This window comes from Eurytemora carolleeae, unplaced genomic scaffold (genome assembly GCF_000591075.1).
Source record: "Eurytemora carolleeae unplaced genomic scaffold, Eaff_2.0 scaffold631, whole genome shotgun sequence".
In the NCBI taxonomy this organism is placed as follows: domain Eukaryota; kingdom Metazoa; phylum Arthropoda; class Copepoda; order Calanoida; family Temoridae; genus Eurytemora; species Eurytemora carolleeae.
The window spans coordinates 161,068-187,229 of NW_019396541.1; the positions used below are offsets into that span (position 1 = coordinate 161,068).

Genomic DNA, 26,162 nt, shown 5'->3' on the forward strand with positions numbered 1-26,162 from the left:
TGTGGAAGACGATGCCTGGCCGCATTAAACTAGTTCCACAAGATTCAACAGAATGAGATAAAACGGATACGGGGCATAGTACTGATAAAGGATCTACACGTGTGATTTCGATATTGACTCTAGTTCTGAACCCTCTAGTAATAAGTTATAAGAAATATATATACTGGAAGTTATTTAGAGTCTGACTCACGTCCTCTATAACTTATACTTTTCAAGTTTTTCAAGGGTTCTAACTAACAACTTACAGGGTGATAACTTTAAAGGATGAGAATGTAAAAACTACCTGAAACTCATTTTCAATTAAGTCTCCTGCCTTGAAAATAGTTTTATATTGGCTTATTAAATGATTTTTGCACGAAAGAAACAAGTTTAAAGTCGTCTCTGAAGTCTGATTCTTTGAAGGTAACCCTGTATTACCTCTTACTCATGAAAATAAAGCACAACATGAAATATATTAAGTATTTATTCTCAGTTCTTCAGTAAATATCGATTTCTTCATAATTAAACTTTGTTATTAATGTATCCAGATTCTAAATTATTGTTAGGATCTAGAATCTAGATCCTAAGAATAATCTAGAGTCTAGATCCTAGATTATTTTTTGTATCTAGATTCTAAATTATTCTTAGGATCTAGATTCTAGAAAATTGTTAGGAAGTATATTAGAAACATAATTGTAAACGTTTCGTTGAATCCGATTACGATTTAAAACTAAGCTCACCGGAAGTACAAGAATTTTTGAATTTATTATTTAACGTTTTTATTACAGATATTACATATTAGATTTTAATCCATTTTGATTAAAAATTTGAATGAAAAAACTTGAGTTGATTTGCTAGATATTCTATTGGATTGTCAGGACGCGCGTTGGAGACCTCCTTAAGCGCGTAGCTCAACCCCTTCTCAAACCTGAGCGCTTCATCAGGATCCAGGTAGGACACCCAGGATATCTTAACATGTCATAGATTAAAAAGAATAAAAGATGAAAACGTTGCCAAGAAAGGTGAAAAAGATAACTCGACATATGAAAAAAGATGACACAAAAGCTGAAAAATATTGCATGAATTATGAAAATGATAATATAAAAGAAGAAAAATATGACAGACATGAAAGATGAAAAAGATAGTAAGAAAGAAGAAAAAAGTAGAATTAAAGATGAAAAAGATCTCTAGAAAAATGAAACAGTTATCTTAATAGATGAAAAAGATGACACGAAAGATTAAAAATATATCATGAAAGATGAAAAATATAATATAAAAGAAGAATAAAAATGACAGACACAACAGATGAAAAATGTAGAACAAAAGATGAAAAATGTAGAACGAAAGATGAAAAATGTAGAACGAAAAATGAAAAATGAAAAACGAAAGATGAAAAATGTAGAACGAAAAATACAAAAGATTAAAAAAATGAAATGAAAGATTAACAATATATATGAAAGATGAAAAAGATAACATAAAAGAAGAATGAAAATGACAGACACAACAGATGAAGAACAAAAGATGAAAAAGATTAAAAAATGAAAGGAAAGATGAAAAAGATAAGATAAAAGAAGAAAAAAATGACAGACACAAAAAGATAAAAAAGATACAAAAGATGAAAAAAATAGTACAAAAGAAGAAAAAAGTAGAATTAAAGATGAAAAAGATGTCGGGAAAAATGAAATAGGTGTCTTAAAAGATGAAAAGATGACACGAAAGATGAAAAATATATCATGAAAGATGAAAAAGATAACATGAAAGAAGAATAAAAATGACAGACACAACAGATGAAAAATATAGAACGAAAGATGAAAAATGAATAACGAAAGATGAAAAAGGTAGAACGAAAAATGCAAAAGATTAAAAAAAATTAAATGAAAGATGAAATAGATAACACAAAAGATGACAAAGATAAAACGATAGAGAAAAAGATGGGACAAAAGATTATAGGAGAATGAATGCAAAAGATGAAAAATAGAAAACAACAGATTTAAAAACAGAATAATATATTTCAAAGATAGAAAGATAGATAAAAAGAATAAAAGATAAAAAAGATGGGAAAACTGAAAAAGTTAGGAAAAACGATGACAAGGAGTTGGCAAAAGATAAAAAACAACTGATGAACGAGAGAAAACAAAAGATGAAAAATAGAAAACAACAGATTCAAAAACAGGATAATATATTTCAAAGATAGAAAGATAGATAAAAAGAATAAAAGATAAAAAGCTGGGAAAACTGAAAAAACTAGGAAAAACGATGATTAGGAGTTGGCAAAAGATAAAAAAACAACAGATGAACGAGAGAAAACAAAAGATAAAAAAGATAGGACAAAAGATTAATAAGAGAAAATAAAAGATGAAAAAGATAGTACAAAGGATGTAAAACAGAGGACAAGGTTTATCTTTTGTTGATAATCCCTTTATATGCAGGGTTTCTTAAAGTACGAATAACAAGATTAAAATTCCTTTTCTTACCTCAGAATTTTGTAGTTCAGTCTGATTTTCCAAATTAGTCTCTTTAATATAACTTTTCTCAGTTTCTTTATCCACCTTCTCCTTGTTTTCCTGATTAACCTTTTTGATGTTGATGTCATCAATTATACTCTCAACATCATAATCATTATCATCATTCTCAATATCTTCCAACATCATTGTATAATCGTTATTCTCTTTATGCTCTAGAAATTCTGGTTCTTTCTTATGTTTAGTTTCATTTTCTTTGTCATTCTTTTCAGGTGTTATGTCTTTCTCTTCATAATATTCTTCTTCATGATCGTTTTTATTATCTTCTTCAGTTTTTGGCTCATCAATTTCTTTCTTTTCTTCTTGCATAACATCCTCCATTTCTGTTTCCAGTTCTTGACTGTTAGGTCCAAGATTTAAAATACATTTAAAGGGACTGTTTATGCCTGATTCACAACAGTAATATTTAACACCTTTATATTTAAGAAGCTATGACAAGGATATCGTCGTTTTTCTTTCTTGTATCGTGTTTTTCTGTCTTATATCATGTCTTTCTACCTTATATCGTGTTTTTCTGTCTTGTATCGTGTTTTTCTGTCTTATATCATGTCTTTCTATCTTATATCGTGTTTTTCTGTCTTATATTGTGTTTCTCTATCTTATATCGTGTTTTACTATCTTATATCGTGTTTTTCTATCTTATATCGTCGTTTATATCTTTTAACGTGTTTTTTTATCTTATATCGTGTTTTTTTCTGTCTTTTATTGTGTTTTTCTATCTTATATCGTGTTTTTCTATCTTATATCGTGTTCTCTATCATATATCGTGTTTTTCAGTCTTATATCGTGTTTTTCAGTCTTATATCATGTTTTTATATCTTATATCGTGTTTTTCTATCTTATATCGTGTTTTTCAGTCTTATATCATGTTTTTCTATCTTATATCGTGTTTTTTCTATCTTATATCGTGTTTTCACTCTTATATCATGTTTTTCTATCTTATATCACGTTTTTCTGTCTTATATTGTGTTTTTCTATCTTATGTTGTGTTTTCTTTTATCTTATATCATGTTTTTCTGTCTTATATTGTGTTTTTTCTATCTTATATCGTGTTTTTCTGTCTTATATCGTGTTTTACTATCTTATATCGTGTTTTTTTTGTCTTCTATCGTGTTTTTCTATCTTATATCGTGTTGTTCTGTCTTCTATCGTGTTTTTCTGTCTTATATTGTGTTTTTCTGTCTTATATAGTGTTTTTCTGTCTTATATCGTGTTTTTCTCTTATATCGTGTTTTTCTATCTTATATCGTGTTTTTCTGTCTTATATCGTGTTTTTCTGTCTTATATCGTGTTTTTCTGTCTTATATCGTGTTTTTCTGTCTTGTATCGTGTTTTTCTCTTATATCGAGTTTTTCTGTCTTATATCGTGTTTTCTATCTTATATTGTGTTTTTCTATCTTGTATCGTGTTGAATTCTAACAAAGGAATTGAGTCTTTGCCACAAATTCTAATATTGTAATTTCTATTTCATTGCAACTAAATAACGTAGACCTTAGAAATTTCAAATTGTAAATTCTGTTGTATCAAATAATAGAAGTTTAAAAATATCAAAGGTTTACACCATCAGGTTGCAAAGATATCTGGATTAGAAAATTTGATTTTGTGGCAAATCAGGCATTTCATTCTTTAAATGAACGTTCACTTGAAATTATGCCAAAAAATTAAAAGGCTGGTTTTATTCATGAAAAAATCTTTATAAAAAGATTTAAGTTAAACTTTAAATCCTTCCTTTGTTTGCTGATTTCCTCGAAGTAAGCTGATGCCGTATTCCCTAAATGGAAAACAACAAAAATTCTTTAATTTAAAAGATACCAACAAATGGAGTTATAAGAAGAGAGTATAGTGAGGTTAAATCAAAGCCCAAGGCGTTGCGACACTTTAAAGTGGACCCAGTCTTACGAAATTTGTCAAAGCAGTCTTGACCTAGCTGCCTATTCCTAATCAAAATCTTTAAAAAGTTTCCTTAAAAAATGATTTGAAGCATGATTCTGGCAATTCTATATAATTCTATATAATTCTATATAATTCTATATAATTCTATATAATTCTATATAAGCTAAAATTGAAAAAATAACCAAAGAAAATCTAAAAATCTAAACAGAAACTTCTAAAATTAACAGAAAAAAGTTAAACTTACTAACTTAGGGAAAAAGATTTGGATCTAATTTTCTTTTCCTTATATTTTTGCAGCACAATGTCGTCAATCGTCATATTTCAAACTATGAATCATGTTAGCTCAAATAATTTAAGCTTGATTTATATAAAATGCTTACACCATCAGGTTGAAAAGATGTAGGGATTAGAACATTTGCGTCTGTTACAAAGACTTATTTTTTTGCCGACCTAACGTCTTTGGTCAAATCGCAAAATTTTTAATCAATAAAAAATTCTCTCCTCAGCAAATTGATTGGATAAGTAATAAAGCAGATATATAATTGTATATAATATATATTATATATATTATATATAATTATATATGATATAATATTATATATAATATATAATTATTGAATTATAATTATAAACAACGTTTTAATGGGCTCACTTGTCTATTTAAACAAGTGCAAATGTTTCTATAAGTACAATATATAAAAGGGAATTAAATTATGATTATATTTTCACGCTTTTATTTATCAATCTGTTAACAAAACATTTAAAATATTTACATTCTATAATATGCTTCCAATTTAAATAGTTAGAGTATTAAGCCGTATCCAATCCTACTTGTACCGTCACTGCCCGGATTAATCATACACTGCGATTTAAAGGTTGCAAACTCTCAAGCAAAAATCTATGAGAATTTTGCCAATAACTTCTTAACGACTACAGTTATAAACAAGTCCGGTATAGTTCTAAAATGTACATGTCTTGAGCTACAAGAAAGCATTCGAGTTAGAGCGGTAAAATCAAAGCCCAAGGCGTTGTGACACATTAAAGTCGACCCTGTCTTGAAAATTATGCAACATTTCTAGAGCAGGCTGAATCTATGTGCATTGCATCTAAAATTTTAAAGTGATGGCAGCAAGGCCTTGTTTACTTGAAATTAAAGTTCCTTTAAACTGAGATATTGTTACCTGATAAATCCTTAATAGTGTCATCTCCACCCTAAATATTTGATATTTGTTCAGTTTTTAAAAAATCTTTGAAAAGAAATAATTTGAATTTATTTACTTTTAATTTACTGTGGTTAAAATGTACAATGTAATTTACAATAAATAGCAACACTCAAAAAAGAGTTCAAAAATTTTATTTTATTTTTTCTCCCATTTACTGCTAAGATCCTCAAGGTACTTTTACAGAGGACCCACAATTTAAAACTATCAATTTTAAGGCAGAAAAATAAGAACATCTTCGTCATTTATGCTCCGGGAAAAGTTATAAACCGAGCACCAATTCTTTAACTGAAGGGTCACTAGAAACTACTTTGGGAGTAAAATTAATTTTCAAAAATTTAAATTATTTCCTTTGTGAGCTAACTGACATTTACCTGGTCTTTAAAGTTTTGATAAAGGTTGTGTGATTTAGGATCTAAAATATTAAAATATAATTTCATTTTGCTTAATTGTTCAAAATATAGAAATAAAGGATGTCACACTAAACATGGAAGTTGAGGGATTACACACAAATCATATTTGATCTTTGATAGCTTTCTAATAATAAAATATTTAACACAAAAGTTGGAAAACTTAAACCCTTTTGATAATTAATCTGGTTTCCCCCTTTATAATTCCTGCAATCGTTCTTCGATATGTACATTTGATAAAGCTGAAAAGAACTAAGAATTCTATGTCGTCTTTTAATTTTCATATTTAGTGAGACCCCTGTACCTAGAGCTGCCCAATGCAGTGGGGTTCTGCCTAGGGCATCAGGTCTGTTTAACAGTTCTGGATAGTTCTAGAAAGTTTTTCTGAACATCTTATCTCTTATATGGCATATATATATGTAGATGAATCACTGCTCTTGTGCGCAGGTTTAAGTTGAAAAAAAACATGGCGCGTATACAGGGGGGGGGGGGCAGTAGTCCTCTTGGGAAATGTTAAAATCAGGTGTACTTCAGTATTGTTAAAATGTCGTCTACCTATTCTCCAGGTTTCTGGTTATCACTGTATGTAGCTATATGTTTTATACAAGTGTTTGGCATGTCTTCCCGCAACCCACATGAAGGCCAGGGGTAGATTACATTTGAAGAGGAGGGTTGGGGGGTGAATAAAGAGGACGGAGGACTACTGATAGTCTTCAAGAGAAAGCTGCCCAGGACTTCCGTGAGTAATACAGAACTATACAAAGGGATACATTATACTTGCTTTCCACATACGTACATTAAACCGAGACTACAATGGGGTACATAGGGGACATGTGGTATAGTAGCTAGACTTAATAAAGAATAAAAGCATTTTTAAGGCCAGGGAGGGGGGAAAATCGTCCAGGGGGTGGCAAAAAAAAATTTCCCCCTATCTGGCTAAAATCCGGCATGCACGCCTGTGAAATAACGTACTGGCTCAACTTTGTCTGAGAGGTTCAGCTTCTTTGAAGTAATACTATTTTTTAAACCTGGTCTTAAAATTCTTAAATCCAGTGGTAATTTTTTAAAATTTTATATAACAAGAACCTTGATGATATATTGCGCAATGTGACTCTGCGCATGCTGGACTGCTGTGTGCAATATGTTGCCGCGTTGCTTTCCTTCCAGACAGTGAGCAAACTTTTTCCGGTCTAGATGAATCTGAAGAACATAAGAAAAATTTACTATTTTCGACGCGTTTTTGGTGTTTTTTAGTTTTAAAATTAACAGAATTTAACGTGACATATTAAATAGTTTTTTTACCTTTAGATTTTCCAGGGACCCATCTTTGACCGAATTATGGATTTTTTGAATTTTGGTTTGAAATCCGGGAATGTTTCTGATGAAAACTTGAATATCTTTATTTGATGTCTCAATGTCTTGCAGCTGTTTCCCATCACCTTGGGATAAAAGTTTTACAATTACATTGTACAATGTACAGGTATAGGGTGTCATTTTTTTATGGTGGATTTTTTTACCATTGAGAATCAAATCCACAAGTTTTTCAAAGTTCTTCGTGTTTACAGCCACCAGGATTTCAGGAATCAATTCTTTGGAGCTCCTGGCGAAGGTCTTAATGGAGCTTCCTCTTGAGGTCGCCCTTGAGCTTCCTGAGTTCGGACCACGTCCTCTTCTTTTAATTGGAACTATCTCCCCTCCAATATAATCCTCTTTACTCCAGCCAAGCAAATCCCTTCAAATAAAAAACAATTTATGGATTGGTACTAATTGTGTTTTTCACACAAATCTTTCTATTTATCAAAACATTTTGAAGTCTTATCATACAGGGTGTCCCACGAAACATGACAATTGGTGAATAGTTTAAAATGTCTTCTTCCATAATTTGTAAAGTTGTTTGATACCAAAGATGATGATAAGAATACTAAATGGCAGTAATATCATATAGTAAATTGATTTCAAACAAATATAAATTTGAGTAAAAGATTTGTTTAAAGGGAGTGTTCACGAAAAATGAAAGGGGGTATAGGCTTAATGCGATAAAAAAGCGCTTTTGATCGCTTCTAATCTTACTTTTATCTGTTGCGTCTATAAGGAGAAAATTGTTGAAGACGTCTCATACCGAATAACATGGCGCCCATACAAATTGAGAAAATTGCAACATACAACTTAGACCATAAAAATCAATTTAATTTCAAACAAATCATTCAGATATTACAACCTATAGTTATCGATTATCTTTCGCCACATTTATATATAGTTAATTTTTCATAATATGTTTTAATTGTTTTGATCTGAGAGTTACTTATAAAAACATTTATTCCTGTTTCGAGGATTTTTGGAAATGAAGACGACATTTTCATATTTTCCAGGAATGTTCGAAAACAAGTTGGAAGCAAAATGTTATTTTAAAAAATAAAATCAAAACATATTATGAAAAATCAACTATATATAAATGTGGCTAAAGATAATCGATGACCATAGGGTGTAATATCTGAATGATTTGTTTGAAATTAAATTGATTTTTTTACGGTCTAAGTCATATGTAGCATCTTTCTGAATTTGTATGGACACTACGTTCTTCGGTACTAGTCGTTTTTAACAATTTTCTCCTTACAGACGCAACAGATAGAAGTAAGATTAGTAGCGATCAAAAGCGCTTTTTTATCGCATTAAGCCTATACCCCCTTTCATTTTTCGCGAACACTCCCTCTAAAGAAATAAATTGCAAAAAGTCTTAAATATCTAATACAGTATATGGAAGAAGACATTGAAAAATATTCATGTTTCGTGGGATGCCCTGTATCTTACTACTACCAGTTTTTTTTAATGTTTCTGACTAACTTCTGGATTTTGTTGCCTTTGATACCGGTTTTTAACTTTGCTACAGTGATAACCAGAAAACTCTGAAATATGAAAACGACTTTTAAAAATTAAGTTATAACTTGATAAAGTGAAATGAGCATGAGACACGGTAATTTTTCAGTTTAAACAGACCCATTTCACTAGAATAGTTTTTTAATAAATGCCTAGTAAACTTTTTGCTTTGTAACAACATCAAATACACTTAAGTTTTGCTATAATATCGTCTTCCGATTCCATTGTTTTCTGGTTATCACTGTTCATTGACTTTGGATTTTGCTTCATTGCTTTCAGATTTTGCTGTTTGACTCCTCTGATTTCTATTCTAAATATTTAGCTATAACCTGGCTTTTGGATTTTGCTACCTGACTATTCTAAATATTTTGCTATAACCTGGCTTTTGGATTTTGCTACCTGACTCCTGAATGTTATAATCTTACTCCTGGATTATATAACTGGCTAGTGGCTACATGACTCCTGAATGTTACTACCTGGCTTCAGGATCTACTCCAGCTTGCACCAGGAGCTCAATAATAATCTCTCTGACAGATTCATCCTTACAGGTTGCAGCGTAGTGTACAGAAGTTCGACGCATACTATCCACGCATCTTGATACAATGATAATGTTAATGACTACATTAATGATAATCACTCTGATAGAGCAATGATAATGTTATAAATGAAAATGACAATTCTGTCAACTGTATTTCTTCAGGAATAAAGTTGAAAATCTATATATAAATTTGGCTTGTCTGTCTGTTTGTATCCAATAAACGTCAAAACGGCTGAACCGATCGGGCCCAAATTTTTTGTGGGACATCACGTGACCACCGGGAAGGTTTATGAATGATAAAAATTAAAAAAATGTGTTTTAAAGGTTTTTAATTTTGTAAAAAAATTTAAATTCTTGAAAATCCGCGAATTTTTTTTTAAAAATCCGCAAAATTTTTTCTTCTTTTTTTAAAAATGTAAACAAAAAGAACATGTTCACAATTTAAATAGAAGATGGGCGCGAAGCGCCCCAAACGCCTAGTAATATAAAAACCTAAAATGTACCTTGCAGCCCCTGGACAAAGCTCTAGTATAAAACTAAGCATGTGCATGTGACCTTGTCTTGCTGCAATATGAACTGGCATTTCTCCAAACTCATCTCTTGAAACCAGTAACCTAGAAAGGAAATATAATAGGCTCAAGTGTTATTTTTCAATAAACTGGGTTTAGTGTAAATTATAAGCAGTATGTGTTCAGTGCAAGATTGTAATTAGTTATGTTTCCTACTCTCTATGCGCTCCAATGTACACAAAATATCATCCCTAAGTAATGGACAGTAAAATCCGGAAACGACGTCACTGATTATAGAGTCGAGTGTAGGAATTAGTGACGTCATTTACGGATTTCACTGTCTATTTCTTAGGAGACGACATTTTCCGTACATTGGAGGGCATCGAGAATACGCAACCTTAATAAACAACCTTGGTTCAGGTATTCCACATTATATTATTCTCTTACTTTGAATTAAACCATTATTTAAATAGATTAAATAGAAATTTATGATTGATGAAAATGGAATAATTAGATCATTTGGACATATTTTTTTAAATAAAGGGTAACAGTTCTATTTACCTAATATCAGGAATAGACTGTAAACTGAATAGATCTCCTCGTTCAACTAGTTCATGAGTATCCTAAAATATATTTAATAGATCCCTTCGTTCAACTAGTTCAGGAGTATCCTAAAATATATTTAATAGATCCCCTCGTTCAACTAGTTCATGAGTATCCTAAAATATATTTAATAGATCCCCTCGTTCAACTAGTTCATGAGTATCCTCAAATATATTTTACAATATATAAAAGGGAATTAAATTATGTTTATATTTTCACGCTTTTATTTATCAATCTGTTAACAAAACATTTAAAATATTTACATTCTATAATATGCTTCCAATTTAAATAGTTAGAGTATTAAGCCGTATCCAATCCTACTTGTACNCCTCAAATATATTTAACATGTTTTTTATTTTTAACATAATTATTGATTTAAGATAAAGTAAAATTGCTGTGCATTTCAGTAATCCGGAGCCTTAAAGGGAGTGACCGGCATGGAGGACTGGTTGAGCTTTAAAGTTTTAAAAATTCAATTGATATATTGTACAATTTCTGAGTATTACTTTTCAGTGGGTTTATTGAATAAGTGTAAAAACATGTTTCATGTGGCGGATGACGTTGGATAACGTTTTTGGTTTAAAGTAATACTCCGCAAAATTATATTTTATTTGTAACAAATAATCCTATAATTGTTTAATTTCTGTAATGTTACTGGTCTCTTAGCTCAACTACCCCTCCTTGCTTTTTAACATTATATTATTTTTAATATTATATTATTTTATTATATTTATTATATTTATTATATTTATTATATTTATATTATATTTAATATTATATTATTTTTAATATTATAAAAAATAAAATTTAAAAAACAATTAACTTCAAAGATAAATATTTAAGATTTTTTTATTCAAAGGGACTGTAAGCGTAATTTCAAGTGACCACCTTATGTAAAGATGTCAATGTTCTATTTAAAACCAATTAAAAAAAAATTAAAAGCTTTGTCTGATCCACCCCGGACTAACCAGAGTGAGACGCGTTCGGTTTCTTCTATTTGAAGTCATACGCGTTTTGGTCTACAACCAAACAATCTTTAAACTTACGGATTTGTTTGTCTTATACTTTTCATTCAAAAGTATAAGACAGCAAAAAAAGTAAAAAAGAAGAAAGGCTAAAAAGTCATGTTTAATAGGTCAAACTGTGATTGAAAGTCACAGTTTTCTGGAATATTGACAGAACCGTTAAATCCACACTGTATCCTTTGGGAAAACAATGTTTAAAGTCGCAAATTAAAAATCGTTTATTTCGTGAAATAACGGATTAATTGTCCGTGCGTACAGTTCGTCAGAGAAACTTCAGATTAATAATCCGTTATTTCGCCAAGTTACAGATTTTTAATCCGTAAGTTAGTGATTAAAAATCCTTTAATTTTCAGACTTTTAATACGTTATTAAGCGACCGTCCGTTCTGAGTCGCTTTCTTTTAAAAGCAAGCGATTTTTAATCGTTTTCTTCACCAAGATAAGGATACAGTGCACGTGGATCAAGCATGAACGAGGATCTATATTTTTAAAACTATCTTCATTTGTGGTTTCTCTGCAAAAGTGACTTGTGCATTTCTTGCTTATAAGTAACATTGGAGAAATTATCAGAATCAAAACTTCGACTCAGAAAAATCCTTATTCTTTATCAGGATTATGGTTTCGAGGGTGCTGTCGTGAATCAGGCGTTGAGATCTTTCAACGGAGGGTTACTTGAAATTACGCTTAAAGTGTCAAAAAAATGAATTACCTCGATATTTGACTTGAGACCTGGAAGAGTATTTTGAATGAAATTATTTGCTTCTGTGTTGGTTGTACTGCATTTATTAATAAGATACCCCTGAAATAAACAATTCATAAAAGACAACTTTAAACTATTGGCTTTTTATTCTCCTTTTAGTACAGCTGTCTTCAGCTGTCATCCTCGTCCTCAAATACCTTTTCTTTATTTACAGCCGTCTTCAGTTGTCGTACAATAACTTTTCTTTATTTACAGCCGTCTTCAGCTGTCATTCAATACCTTTTCTTTATTTACAGCCGTCTTCAGCTGTCGTACAATAACTTTTCTTTATTTACAGCCGTCTTCAGCTGTCATTCAACTTTTCTTTATTTACAGCCGTCTTCAGCTGTCATTCAATACCTTTTCTTTATTTACAGCCGTCTTCAGCTTCAGCCGTCAAATTTGAAAATATGTCGAGATTTATTATTTCTAAAAATACACCAATTTAAACCAAAAAATCAGCAGAATTATTCTTATTAAACGAAGATGTTAAGATTGTTATCTGAAAAGGGAGCACGAAGCGTTCTAAAAAGCTAGTTTATGTAGAACTGTTTTCAATACCTTTCCTTTGAGTACAGCTGTCTCCAACTGTGCCAGCTGTCCTGAATCTAACCAGGTCTGAACTAATTCTTTAGTCATCTGGAAAACAGTTAATTTTATTTTGCATATATTCAGTTTTATTATATATATTATTTATATCTTTATATAAAAAAATTGAGTCATTGCCACAAACTCTGATTTTCTACTCCCAATAACTTAGAAACCCAATCCAATGTCGTAGACTTAAGATATTACTGACTATGAATTCTGTTTGATCAAATAACATAGACTTGAAATATCAAAGGCTTACGTGATCCGGTTGCAAAGATATATGGATTAGTTAACTTTATTTTGTGGGAAAGACCCAGTTCCTTTGGGAATTGTTTTTTTGGCAACTCACATGACCCCAGGAAAGGTTTATGAACGTTCAAAAGTGAAATATTTTGCCTCAAAAAACGGTTATTTTTTCAATTTCAATTCAATCTATAAATGTTTAAAGAAAAAAACACAAAATTTTGATTTTTATTATTACGAAGAAAAAATGGCCTCTTGAAAAGCACCATTTAAAAGCTTAGATGGTTGGTAGAAGAGGGTCGCTAAGCGCCCTGTAAGCCTTGTTATATTAAATATCAATATTTGTGTCAAATGAATATCATTGAATAAACTTTGTTTTCGAAAGTGAAAATCAATATTTTGATTTGTTTAATCAACTTTCTATAAACAGTTCTTTTTCATCAATTATTTATTGAATGTCAATATTACTAATTACATCAAAATATTTTCAACTATTTTATCACCTTGTCTGGAGCTAGGAATCTAGAGAGTTTGTTTTCATGCTGATCTCCCATTTTCTTGAAATTACATACAATGAAAACATTCATATTTTTGATAATTTTTTGTTTCATTTTCCACATGATCTTCATACAGATACACATTACCCATTCTAACCAATACTTATTGAATCATTTGCCTATATCGATGTCTATTGCCTAAATCAAATGCTATTTATCTAAATCCAAGTCTACTATCTAAACCCAAGTCTACTATCTAAATCCAAGTCTACTATCTAAATCAAAGTCTACTATCTAAATCAAAGTCTACTATCTAAATCAAAGTCTACTATCTAATCCCAAGTCTGTTATCTAAATCAAAGTCTACTATCTAAATCCAAGTCTACTATCTAAATCAAAGTCTACTATCTAAATCAAAGTCTACTATCTAATTCAAAGTCTACTCTCTAAATCCAAGTCTACTATCTAATTCAAAGTCTACACTATCTAAATCCAAGTCTACAATCTAAATCCAAGTCTACTATCTAAACCAAATTGTACTGCCTGACTAAGTTTCTACTAAATTAAAGTCCAATGCCTTAATCTTTATAAATCGAAATTTACTGCAACTGATTTAATGTCTACTTCTTAGTGCCTAAGTCTAAAGGCTAAATCAAAGTCTTCCCCTTGAAACAAAATCTACTTTCTAGGACCAAGTCTACGACCTAAATCAGAGTTTAATGACTGAATATCAAATACTACTGCTTAATGCTTATGTCCAAATCTACTGCCTGAATGAAATTCTACTGCATGGATCAAGGTATACTGAAAGAAACCAAGCCAAAGGGGTGGGAGGGGGAAATGACTTTCCTTTATTCTCCAGCACTATATATATATATATATATATATAAAAATATTATTCAACTTTCTCTTCAATATTTAACAATTTTTTGTCGAATAAAGAATTTACAAGATATTATAAATAATTACCCTCAATTAGTGCCTCAATACTTTTTTATTTGCGTTTTGCTTCTAGGTAGAAATGTATTTATTACGTTATGGCAAATTTGATTTTAGTTAAATTCGTAAATTCTAAATCAGTTCGAATTTGCTCTTTAAAAAAGTTGCTTATCCTAATTTTGTTTTTAGTGACGCCTTTTTATCAACAAAGTTGCAGGCCGTAATCTTTTAGATTTGTAAAGCTACAGTTATTTCGCCATTGATCAGTGTAAATTGGGATAAAATATTAACGAGGAAAGAGGAAAAAATAAGATTTAAGCTGAAAAACATCCTCGGTTTTTTTCTGATATAGTTACATACGATTTGGTAAACAGATGAACTTATCATGATACAATTTAAATTAAAGGATAATTTTGTGAAATATGATCCAGTCTTACTTCAATAATGCTGCGGGTTCACAACCTTTCTGTTATATTATTATTGATGTTAGGTAGGTTACAATGAACCATTACCACAAAATTTCGACCTCAATGTACAATTTTCGTTCTATTCGGTATTTTTTTTTCGTCAGTGCATTAAAATGCAAAATTGACTTTTGTGGTGAATCACTAACAGTTTTATATAATGGATGAACATCCATATAAACTTTTTTTTTATAACATTTTGTTTAATTGAAATTAAAAGATGTTTTAAAGTCAAGGTCAAATTTTTAATTAAATCTTAATCCATCCAGATGTTGGATGGATTATCAACGTATAAATGTAATTATTGTAGATTTAGGATGAATTATCCATGTGTGTAAATATAATTACAGATGTTGAATGGATTATCAATGTATTAATGTAATTATTGCAGTTGTTGGATGGAATATACATGTGTAAATGTAATTTCTGTAGATGTTGGATGGATTATCAATGTATAAATGAAATTACAGATGTCGGATGGATTAGCCATATGTAAATGTAATTACAGATGTTGGATGGATTATCAATGTATAAATGAAATTACAGATGTTGGACGGATTATCCATGTATAAATGAAATTACAGATGTTGGATGGATTATCCATGTGTAAATGTAATTACTGTAGATGTTGGATGAATAATCCATGTATAAATGAAATTACAGATGTTGGATGGATTATCCATGTATAAATGTAATTACAGATGTTGGATGGATTATTAATGTATAAATGAAATTACAGATGTTGGATGGATTATCCATGTATAAATGATATTACTGTAGATGTTAGATGGTTTATCAATGTGTAAATGTAATTACAAATGTTGGATGGATTATCAATGTATAAATTAAATTACAGATGTTGGATGGAATATCAATGTGTAAATGTAATTACAGATGTTGGATGGATTATCAATGTATAAATGAAATTACAGATGTTGGATGGGGAATGAAATATTTGATAAAAACTGAAACTGGAGAAAACTATCTAGTGAAATCTGCAGTTGATCTTCCAACAACAGGTATAGATATTCTTCTAAATATTTTTCATTTCCCATCATTCCTCTCATCATTTCCCATCATTCTTCAACATTTCCCATCATTTCCCAACATTCTTTAATATTTCCCATCAATTCTCAATATTCTTTAGTATTTTTCATCATTTCCCAACCTTCTTTAATATTTTCCATCATTTCCCAACATCTTTAGTATTTTTCATCATTTCCCAACCTTCTTTAATATTTTCCATCGTTTCCCAACATTCTTTAATATTTTATGAAACTATTGTGTACTTTATCATTCTTCCTCACTTCATCATGAATTTCATAATGAACGTGCTATAAAGTAATCATCGTTCTATAAAGTTAAATTAGCTGTACATTATAGCACGTGTGCAATAAAGTTTAGATTGATTCCCGGATTTTTCCAAATTTTTTTTGGATATTTCCAAAATAATTTTTTTCAATTAGAATGAAATAAAATTTAAATCAACTTTATATTTTGACTTCTGCTTTGTTTCTGAGCTTATTTGATCTAGAAATAGCCATTGAAATAAGACAAGTACATAAATGTTTCATGAAATTACCTATAACATTATTATTTTGGCACGACGTGCTATAGAGTTTTAGGACTTCATTTTTCTCTATATCTCGATGGTTCTCGACAATGAGAAAATTTCTGTCGTTCCTGACGTCATTTCTTATCCTTCCTCACATCATATTCCAACATTTTTTTATATTTTCAATCATTCCTCACATCGTTTCCCATCATTCTTTAACATTTCCCATCGTTCCTTACATCATTTCCCAGCATTCCTCACATCATTTTCCATCATTATTTGATATTTCCCATTATTTCCCATCATTCTTTAATACTTCCCATCATTCATCAAACCATTTCCCATCATTCCTCAAATCATTTCCAATCATTCTTTAAGATTTTCAATCATTCCCATCATTCTTTAATATTTCCCATTGTTCCTTGCACTTAATTCCTTAATACACAAAATTCTCCATTAGCATTGTTTAATACACATCATTTATCCATTAGCATTCTTTAATACACATCATTTTCCATTAGCATTCTTTAATACACATATCATTTTCCATTATAATTCTTTAATACATATCATTTTTCATTAGCATTCTTTAATACACATAATTTTCCATTAGTATTCTTTAAGACAAACCATTTTCAATTAGCATTCTTTAATACACATCATTTTCCATTAGCATTCTTTAATACATATCATTTTCCATTAGCATTCTTTAATACATATCATTTTCCATTAGCATTCTTTAATACATATCATTTTCCATTAACATTCTTTAATACACATCATTTTCCATTAGAATTCTTTAATACATGTCATTTTCCATTAGCATTCTTTAAGACACACCATTTTCCATTAGCATTCTTTAATACACATCATTTTCCATTAGCATTCTTTAATACATGTCATTTTCTATTAGCATTCTTTAATACACATCATTTTCCATTAGCATTCTTTAATACACATCATTTTCCATTAGCATTCTTTAATACATATCATTTTCCATTAAAATTCTTTAATACACATAATTTTCCATTAGCATTCCTTAATATTTCCCATCATTCCTTTTCGATAAATGTTTAACCTTTAAAAAAATTCTGTCCTAACTAACTATAAAAACAACCACAAACTTGCCGACGTTCAATGATAAATCAAATCTTTTGCCTTAAATAAATTCTTTTTATTGTCATTTAAATGATAGATAGACAGTCAGTTGTAAATATAAAGAAACAAACAGTATAAATTCCGTACAGTCGTCTCTGAAGTCTCAACCTTTGTTGGTAACCCTGCATTAATATTTTTTTAAGGAGGTGAAGTAAATAAAGGTCCAGGCTATGCAACTGTTAAAGGGTCTGATTATGCAAACAAGTTTATGGAACCTACTGCAGGTAGAATATTAGCTTTCATTTAAGAAATCAACTAAACTGAAACTTTACGTTAATCTTTTTATACTTCTATCACCAAAATATATGTTTTAAGAAATTTTGGATTAATAAATTATGAGAAGTGATTGAACCACATCTCTCTAGTTCAAGGCTAGTTCAACTTTCTCTCGATATTTATTAATTACAATCTTAGGTTGTGTTATTTTGATTCAAAGAATACGATTGTAAATAAAGATATTTAGAAAATGAAGAGAATGTAAATTTAGAAATTTGGGATTAGTTAATAAACTATTGTTTATTTTTAATATAATTCAGTTAAATATGATTTATTTTTAATATAACTTAGTTAAATATTGAGACTGTTTCTTGGTTTTCAGCAAATACCAAAACTTGAATATTGTATGCCGATATTGTATGTAGATATTGTATGTAGATATTGTATGTAGATATTGTATGTAGATATTGTATGTAGATATTGTATGTAGATATTGTATGTAGATATATTGTATTTGAAATTTTAAAAGATCGCCTCTTGAAACCGCCTCCGATGATAAACTAGAGAAATACTTTTTTAATAGTCGTTGCCGGGCCACAAATGTAATTTTTTTTATATTTAAAAACAGACCGAATTCACAGTTTGAAATATCTAAGGTCTATGACATAAATTATGCTGCTAAGATATAGGGATTAGCAATGAGCATGGTAATAATATAAAGAGTGGACATTGGGATTTATATAAAAAAAACCCTACACCTCAATTGGCTTAATTACAAAGCCACAGAATGTTGTCTTTCCTATAATTTAAAAAGATTTAAGGACTTTTTAAACATATCTCTCACCAAAACCTTGTTTGATTTTACTTAATTCTATTCTGATAAAGTCCTAATGCATCATCTTCTACTTTTGGTTCATCTTTGGGGATTAGAAACTTAAGTTTGTAGCAAAGACTAAATTTCATATTTTCTTATTTTACCACCGTATCTACTTATTGCAGGGGGTAAGGGGGACTGGGGAGCTGCCGCCATGATTAAAAATATTTCTTGATTTATTAATTCAATAAGTAAGTAAAGTGAAATGTAATGAAGTGAATACAATATTAGAATAATTAAATACCCCAAACCATTTCGAAATTACATGAAATGGTGTTCAAAATTATGAACTGAGTTCCAGGGATATCTCACAAATTTTTGTCCCCTTAACATTCTGTTCTGAATTTCGTACAAAATGTTCCAAATTTCTTCTATTATTGTAGAGCACATTTTTCTCTAGAAAGTGCCTCCGACGACGACGAATCAGAGGACTCTTCCGGAGAAGGTGCCTCCAATGATGAATCAGAGGACTCTTCCGGAGAAAGTGCCTCCAATGATGAACCAGAGGACTTGACTCCAGAAATTGCCGCCGATGATGAACCAGAAGACTTGTCTCCTGAAATTGCCACCGATAATAAATTAGAGGACTTGTCTCCAAAAATTGCCTCTGAGGATAAATTAGAAAAAGCGTCCCTGGAGAGTGCCTCCGACGATGAACCAGTAAGCTCTACCTGTAAGACTATCGGAGGTCCTGGCGTAGGTTCTCCCTGTATATTTCCGTTCTACTGGGAGCGGACTAGAAAGAACTACACCAAGTGCACCAAGGTACAACAAAGAAATTTACTAGGAACTCCCATACAGGGTTACCTACAATTAATAAGACTATAAAGACGACGTAAGTTAAGTCTTCAGCCATAAATATTTACTTTCCATAGATTGTTTAATGATTTGAAAAAGATAGAACCAAGTTAACAGTTGTAGGTAATTTTGAAAAAAGGAAGTCTCATTCTTTGTGTGTAATCCTTGTTTTTTAATAAAGTGTACTGCAGTGTCCGGGAGGAATATAAACAAAACTAAGTCTGTAGAGCACTGTGTTTGTTTACATTCCTCCCAGAAACTGTAGAGCTCCTTATTTGTAAACAAAGCCATGCTAGTTCCTCTTTTTTCAACAAAAGTCTTAATATGTTAAAATTACTCTTAGAAACTATAGTGCACATTTTTTTACAAATAACGTTCTAGGGGTTCCTGGTCCAAATTCTTTGTTTTGAACTAAACTTTCGACGTTTTTAAGTGCAATTTTACATTAAAAATTCATGAAATACCCACTTTTCTTTGAAATGACTGATTTTTTATCAAACAGTAGTCAGCGTATACATCAATACAATACAGATGACTTTTCTTTTTAAGTTTGGATTTCTAAAAATTTTTTTCAAATTACAAGCTTATTAACTTCTCCTGGTTTCCATTGTAGAAATAAAAATGGAAATTCGTCTTCATAGTTTTGAAATATATAACGACCACTGTGTGAAAAGAGATTTGCAAGTTCTTTGATAAGAACTTATTGATGTTATTCTTAATCTAGTTTTTATATTTTAAATGTATCTAATTATTTGGTTTGTGTTTAGATAAACATTGATTATAATTATTTTAATTTTATTTTCAGGACGTGAATGTTAATGAATTTTGGTGCTCAACAAAGGAAACTAGAAACTTAATTCTTTTATCGATAATTAATCATGAAGAGTAAGGAATTGCTGTTTAATGTGTATAATTATAATTAGAAAAGACCTGATGCCGCGTTCTTTGATCATAAAATCTAATTAAATACACACCAAGCAGCTTGTAACTACACTGCATCAATGACATCTGGTAATAAACAAACATCGGCATTTACGCATTTTAAGGACTGGTGACTTAATTTGAAGAGTGGAATATCCGATACAAAGGTACCTTTGAAAAATTGCATAAAAGTCAGTTCGTTCAGGGGCGGATACATGGGGGGGGGGTCGGGAGACATTCGCCCCCCCTTGACAGATTCAGGGAGGGGCGTAGCCCCCCTTGAATTTGGAATTTTTTGTTCCTATTTTCAAAGTCAAAAAAAATTTTCGCCTGCATCGCGATTTTTTGTTCCTATTTATGATTTTTTTGTTCCTAAAAATTCTTGCCCCCTCAGTTAAATCCTGTAAACGCCCCTGAGTTCGTTATTTGAAAATTTAAAGAGAGACAAAATACATACTTTGATCGACTTGACGTCTTTTATTACGTTTTTTATTTCAATAATACATTGAAAATCTAAATGGCATTTTATTTTATACATTTGCAAGGGACCAAATTTAATGAATTTGAAGTGTCTACCGCCGATTCAAATTTGTATCGCCGATTCAAATCCTTCCTTAATCTTTAACTTTGAATCGATGGCTCAAATTTGAATTGGCGCGCCAGGACAGTAGCCTACTGCCACTAGGTACTTCAGCTACGTGGCTCAAATTCATTAAATTCGGTCCCAGGTATTTAAAAATGCTTAAGCAAACTAAGAATGTTGATAAATGGTTGAAATTATTAAGCCCAAAACAAATATCATGAATCATAGGACACCGGGAGAAATGCAATATTTTTGATCACTATGAAATGCGGGAGTTTTTAAGTTGTGTGCTGCTAGGTGACTAAGGAAGGCCATCATATGAGCGGTAGGTGGGGTGAATGTGATCTAGATTGTCCTGGAGTAAAAGATGAACCAAAAACCTGTAAAACTGTGAAGGGGAACTCCTGTCAGTTCCCTCAGATTGAAGGAAACCATCAGAATTATTAATTTAAAGGGAATCTAGGCGTAATTTCAAATTATTTAAACCGTTGTCTGGACAAGGATGGATGAGATATATCCTGAATTCTCTACTTACAAATTTATTAATTTTAATCGTGGGTTTTCTTTCAAAGCGGAGACGATGAAGGAGTTTGTGATAATTGAACACGTTTTAATATAGAAACTACTACTACTTAGACAGATGTTTTAATATAGAAACTACTACTCAGACAGATGTTTTAATATAGAAACTACTACTTAGACAGATGTTTTAATATGGAAACTACTACTCAGACAGATGTTTTAATATAGAAACTACTACTCAGACAGATGTTTTCTATATATAAATTTGGCTTGTCTGTTTGTTTGTCTGTTTGTTTGTTTGTATCCAATAAACGTCAAAACGGCTGAACCGATCGGGCCCAAATTTTTTGTGGGACATCTAGGGACCCCAGGGAAGGTTTATGAATGATCAAAATTTCAAATATTTGTCTCCATCAAAATTCGATCTTCATTAAATTTTTGAAAATTTTGAAAATCCACGAAATTTTTTGTGAAAATCCGCGAATTATTTTTGTTTTGTTTTACGATGTACACAAAGAGAACATGTTCACAATTAATTTAGAAGATGGGCGCGAAGCGCCCTATAAGGCTAGTAATATAGAAACTACTACTCAGACAGATGTTTTAATATAGAAACTACATCAAACATAATGGGTCACATCTAGAGTCACTTTAACTTAATTTTATTTTCAATTTGAAAATTTGAAAATCCGGAATTGCCATTGAACTTTTCTTGGGATAATTCTATTTTTTACAAAACTTGTTTAATCATTTAATTTCTTAAATGAAATTTTTATGGTTCGCAGGAGATATTCTTTACAATGGTTGTATTTCACCAAAGTAAGAAAATTCTAAACTAAATGAGATTTCTTAAAGTTTGACATTTACGTAAAGGAATTGAGTCTTTGGCACAAACTAAAATTTTCAAATTCCTTAATCTTTGAAACCTGACGATATAAAGCTTTGATATTTCAAACTTAGAATATTTGATCTAACAGAATTAATTGATGAAATTTCTATGGTCTACGACATAGGGGATGCAAAGATATAGAAATAGTATTAGAGTTTATTGCAAGAACTCATTTCCTTTGAGGAACGCATTGTCTCATATTTCTTTTGCATTATATTTTTTATAGAATTCAATAATTCAGTAAATCATTGATTTTTTTTTCTTAAATCAATAAAAATTAATTTTATTTATTTTTAAATGCGATAAAATATTTTAAATTTTACTTTAATTATTCTTATATTTTTATCAAGGTTTAATTCTACGTCCTACTGCTATATACAGGGGAAGAAGGAAAACTGTCCTGAAACCTGTCCTCAGGAAAACATTACAATAGTATTTTTGTGACAAAAATAATATTTTTGGCTTAAAAAGTTTGTAAATCTAATTTTTAGTGACTCTCCATTTATTACGTGGCATGTCAGATTCATAAAGGTACCCATAAAATCTTTCTTTGATTAAGGAGATCCCAGTTGTTTTTGTTTGAGTTAGATATCAATGTTTTTAATTTTGAAAACTGATTATTTTAAACTTTGGTTTCTGTAGAAAATGATTTGCGGATTTATGCTGCAGGAACAATTATGGAAGTAGTCAGAAATCAAACTTGTTGTGATCGAAAAATGAAAATGCATTCGTCATAGTTTCTGAAATATACGTTTCAAGGGTACTGTTGTTATTCTGATATACCACTCAATACAGGGAGGGTGACTAGAAATTACTAAAAATCAGAAAAAGCCGTCTTAGAACGTATTTTTTTCAAACCATTAAAGGCTTAAACTATTCTACACTCAGCTCATAGACCACAATTCAACCTGGATTTTAACCAGAAATCTCTGTAATAGAAAGAAAACTTTTCGACTCAATTTATAACTTTAAGAAGAGCAGTAAAAATGTTGACAGGCCAAATACACTTTTAATAATTGTTTTATAAGTTAATTTTAAAGTAGAACTATTTGCTGTGTAATTTTAACCTCATCAAATAAAATTAATTGAGTGCTTTCATGTCTTCTTTGCAATACAGTACTCTGTCTGAAGTTAAATTACGGACTCAGGACGGTTTGTTTATATTAGAATATAACAACATTATAATGTTGTTGTACAGGAGATAATGGTTGTTTTTAAAGAGAAATCCATCAAAGAAATATTTGCTGAGCTGAACAATTATCCTACAGTTGCAACAGCATTACCTCAGTGAGTATTCACCCATTTACCCTTTCCCTTATTCACTCAATTCATCCTATTCATCCATTTACCCTATTCATCATATTCACCCATTCACCCAATTAATCCTATTCATCCAATCACCCTATTCATCATATTCACTCTATTCATCCTATTCTACCATTCACCCTATTCATCATATTCACCCAATTAATCCTATTCACCCATTCACCCTATTCATCATATTCACTTTATTCATCCTATTCTCCCATTCACCCTATTCATCCTATTCACCCTATTCACCTTATTCACCCTATTTATCCTATTCACCCTATTCACCCTATTTCCCTTATTCACGGCCATATTCACCTTTTTTCACCCATTTTAACCCATCCTATTTTTGACCAATTTAATCTTTTCACCCTATTAACCCGATTCATCCTTTTCATCCAATTCACCCAATTCACCCCATTCACCCGATTCACCCCATTCACCCAATTTATCCTATTCATAAAATTCACCAAATTTATCCTATTCCCCTTATTCACCCATTTTTACCTATTTTACCCTATTCATTTCATTCACCCAATTCACCCAATTATATTTTAGCGCTGAGAAGAAGTGCAAGGAAAGTCTGGAGAAAAAGTTTAAGAACGCAAAACCCGGAGAAATACCTTCCGTTGCTAAAACTGCTGAGAACCTTGAAGACGCCATTTCTCTGGTACGTTTTTATGAGAGTTTTAAAACTGTTTATTTTTATCATTTTAAAGAGTGAAAAGCGCAGAAAAAGGCTAAAAATCAACAAAAAAGTTAACTTTGAATTTTCAGGTTTGCAAAAACTCTAAATATTGCAAGAATAGTAAATCACCTTTCTGCACAACTCCAAGGTGATTAATAAATATTTATAACTTTTATTTTCACCTCCACTTTATCCCAATGTAAGCCCTTATTTTTGTCGCATTTTACCTATATTTTATTCCACTGTGAGCCTTTGTTTAAACATTATTTACCTAATTGTAGTTTTCACTTCCATTTCTATTATTCCAAACGATCCCGGTTTTAGTGACCCACTGTAAGTAAAAAAAATGGCTGAAGTGGTTAAAAAGATTGCCTTTTAAAGGTTTTGAAATTTTTAATACTTTCTTTTTTTTCAGTTACACGATCACACTTCGGAGAGAAATTGATTGCCTTATTGAGTGCTCTTATCCTGTCTAGTGTCTAAACCACAGTGCAGTTCTATGATTAAAATTAACAATTTGAAAAAAGCGACTTTATCATAAAATCAAATTGTCAGAACATTGTAAAATTCAAGCGTTTTTTTATCTATTGAGATTCTATTTTTAGAATAAAAGTACCCTGTGAAGTCCAAAAACTAAAATCTTTAAAATATGCTAAATGATGGTAAAGTGAAAGAATAAAAAAAATACACGAGCAACCATTCAATTTACGTCAGATTAAAAATGAATGAATGAATGTTCTGAAAATTTTATTTTAAATAAAAGATTACTTTCGATTGTTATTTCGCTCTTTTGAAAATAGTGCAGCTTACTCTGTACATAAAGTACACTGTACAGTGCAGTACTTTGTACAGTGCAGTACTCTGTACAGTGCAGTACTCTGTACAGTGCAGTACTCTGTACAGTGCAGTATTCTGTACAGTGCAGTATTCTGTACAGTGCAGTACTCTGTACAGTGCAGTACTCTGTACAGTGCATTATTCTGTACAGTGCAGTGCTCTGTACAGTGCAGTACTCTGTACAGTGCAGTATTCTGTACAGTGCAGTGCTCTGTACAGTGCAGTACTCAGTACAGTGCAGTACTCTGTACAGTGTAGTACTCTGTACAGTGCAGTACTCTGTATAGTGCAGTATGCTATACGCTGTACAATCCAGTTCTGTAAACGCAATTGTGCTTTACAGTGCTGTACAACATAATTGTACTGTACAGTGCTGTTCAATGTAATTTTACTGAACATTTATGAAAAGCAAAATTAGTAGTTTGTATTCTGACAACTCTAACATATCACAAAATAGTTTTCATAAATAATAAATATTATAAATTTAAGTTTATAGAAAATTATTTCAGTTTTATAAAATATTCTAAATAGATTTTACCTTTATTCATTTTAAATAATTCATGTGAAAAATTTTATAATACAAATTGTGTTGAACAATGTTAGTGTTTATACATAAAATATTTATATAATTACTCGCTGAGAAACCACAATTCTCTTTACATTTTCACTTAAACTAATGCTTTATTCCCATTTTGTTTCATATAAACCTCTTTGCGACGGAATTGTGACGTGAAAAATTTATTTTTATGACCATTCTCTAGAATTCCA

General features: G+C 30.6%; 2 protein-coding genes across 2 annotated transcripts; one reads left to right on the plus strand and one right to left on the minus strand.

Annotated features, from left to right (window-relative positions):
* Window positions 1-160: 160 nt before the first annotated feature.
* LOC111705146 (uncharacterized) lies at window positions 161-13,723 on the minus strand. Its single transcript, XM_023477606.1, has 15 exons — window positions 13,649-13,723; window positions 12,873-12,950; window positions 12,282-12,371; window positions 10,507-10,568; window positions 9,940-10,050; window positions 9,375-9,491; window positions 7,542-7,756; window positions 7,327-7,463; window positions 7,111-7,224; window positions 6,329-6,395; window positions 5,989-6,029; window positions 5,576-5,606; window positions 4,230-4,272; window positions 2,454-2,841; window positions 161-948 (listed from the first exon to the last, which is right to left on the minus strand). Exons 1-15 carry the CDS (start codon window positions 13,697-13,699, stop codon window positions 799-801), a joined length of 1,695 nt encoding a protein of 564 aa, XP_023333374.1. The 5' UTR covers window positions 13,700-13,723; the 3' UTR covers window positions 161-798.
* A 1,242-nt stretch (window positions 13,724-14,965) lies between these two features.
* On the plus strand, window positions 14,966-25,079 carry LOC111705160 (uncharacterized). The gene is made up of 12 exons (XM_023477623.1): window positions 14,966-15,071; window positions 15,978-16,064; window positions 17,902-17,982; window positions 19,249-19,613; window positions 20,452-20,487; window positions 21,448-21,577; window positions 22,458-22,491; window positions 22,912-22,978; window positions 23,760-23,848; window positions 24,428-24,539; window positions 24,647-24,705; window positions 24,973-25,079. The coding sequence occupies exons 1-12, from the start codon at window positions 15,026-15,028 to the stop codon at window positions 25,031-25,033; spliced, it is 1,167 nt and encodes a 388-aa protein (XP_023333391.1). The 5' UTR covers window positions 14,966-15,025; the 3' UTR covers window positions 25,034-25,079.
* The last annotated feature ends 1,083 nt before the right edge of the window (window positions 25,080-26,162 follow it).

Bases quoted from the DNA above. Each gene is read 5' to 3' on its own strand.
- LOC111705146 (XM_023477606.1), bottom strand. From the start codon at position 13,699: ATGGGAGATCAGCATGAAAACAAACTCTCTAGATTCCTAGCTCCAGAC. The intron at 10,569-12,281 runs GTAATTCATTTT...AATATATTTTAG, and splicing joins GTCTCAAGTCAAATATCGAG to GATACTCATGAACTAGTTGA. The intron at 6,030-6,328 runs GTACAGGGGTCT...TTAATATTTTAG, and splicing joins ACTGCATTGGGCAGCTCTAG to ATCCTAAATCACACAACCTT.
- LOC111705160 (XM_023477623.1), top strand. From the start codon at position 15,026: ATGCTGCGGGTTCACAACCTTTCTGTTATATTATTATTGATGTTAG. The intron at 17,983-19,248 runs GTAGAATATTAG...ATTTTTCTCTAG, and splicing joins GTTTATGGAACCTACTGCAG to AAAGTGCCTCCGACGACGAC. The intron at 22,492-22,911 runs GTAAGAAAATTC...ATTTTTATCAAG, and splicing joins AATGGTTGTATTTCACCAAA to GTTTAATTCTACGTCCTACT.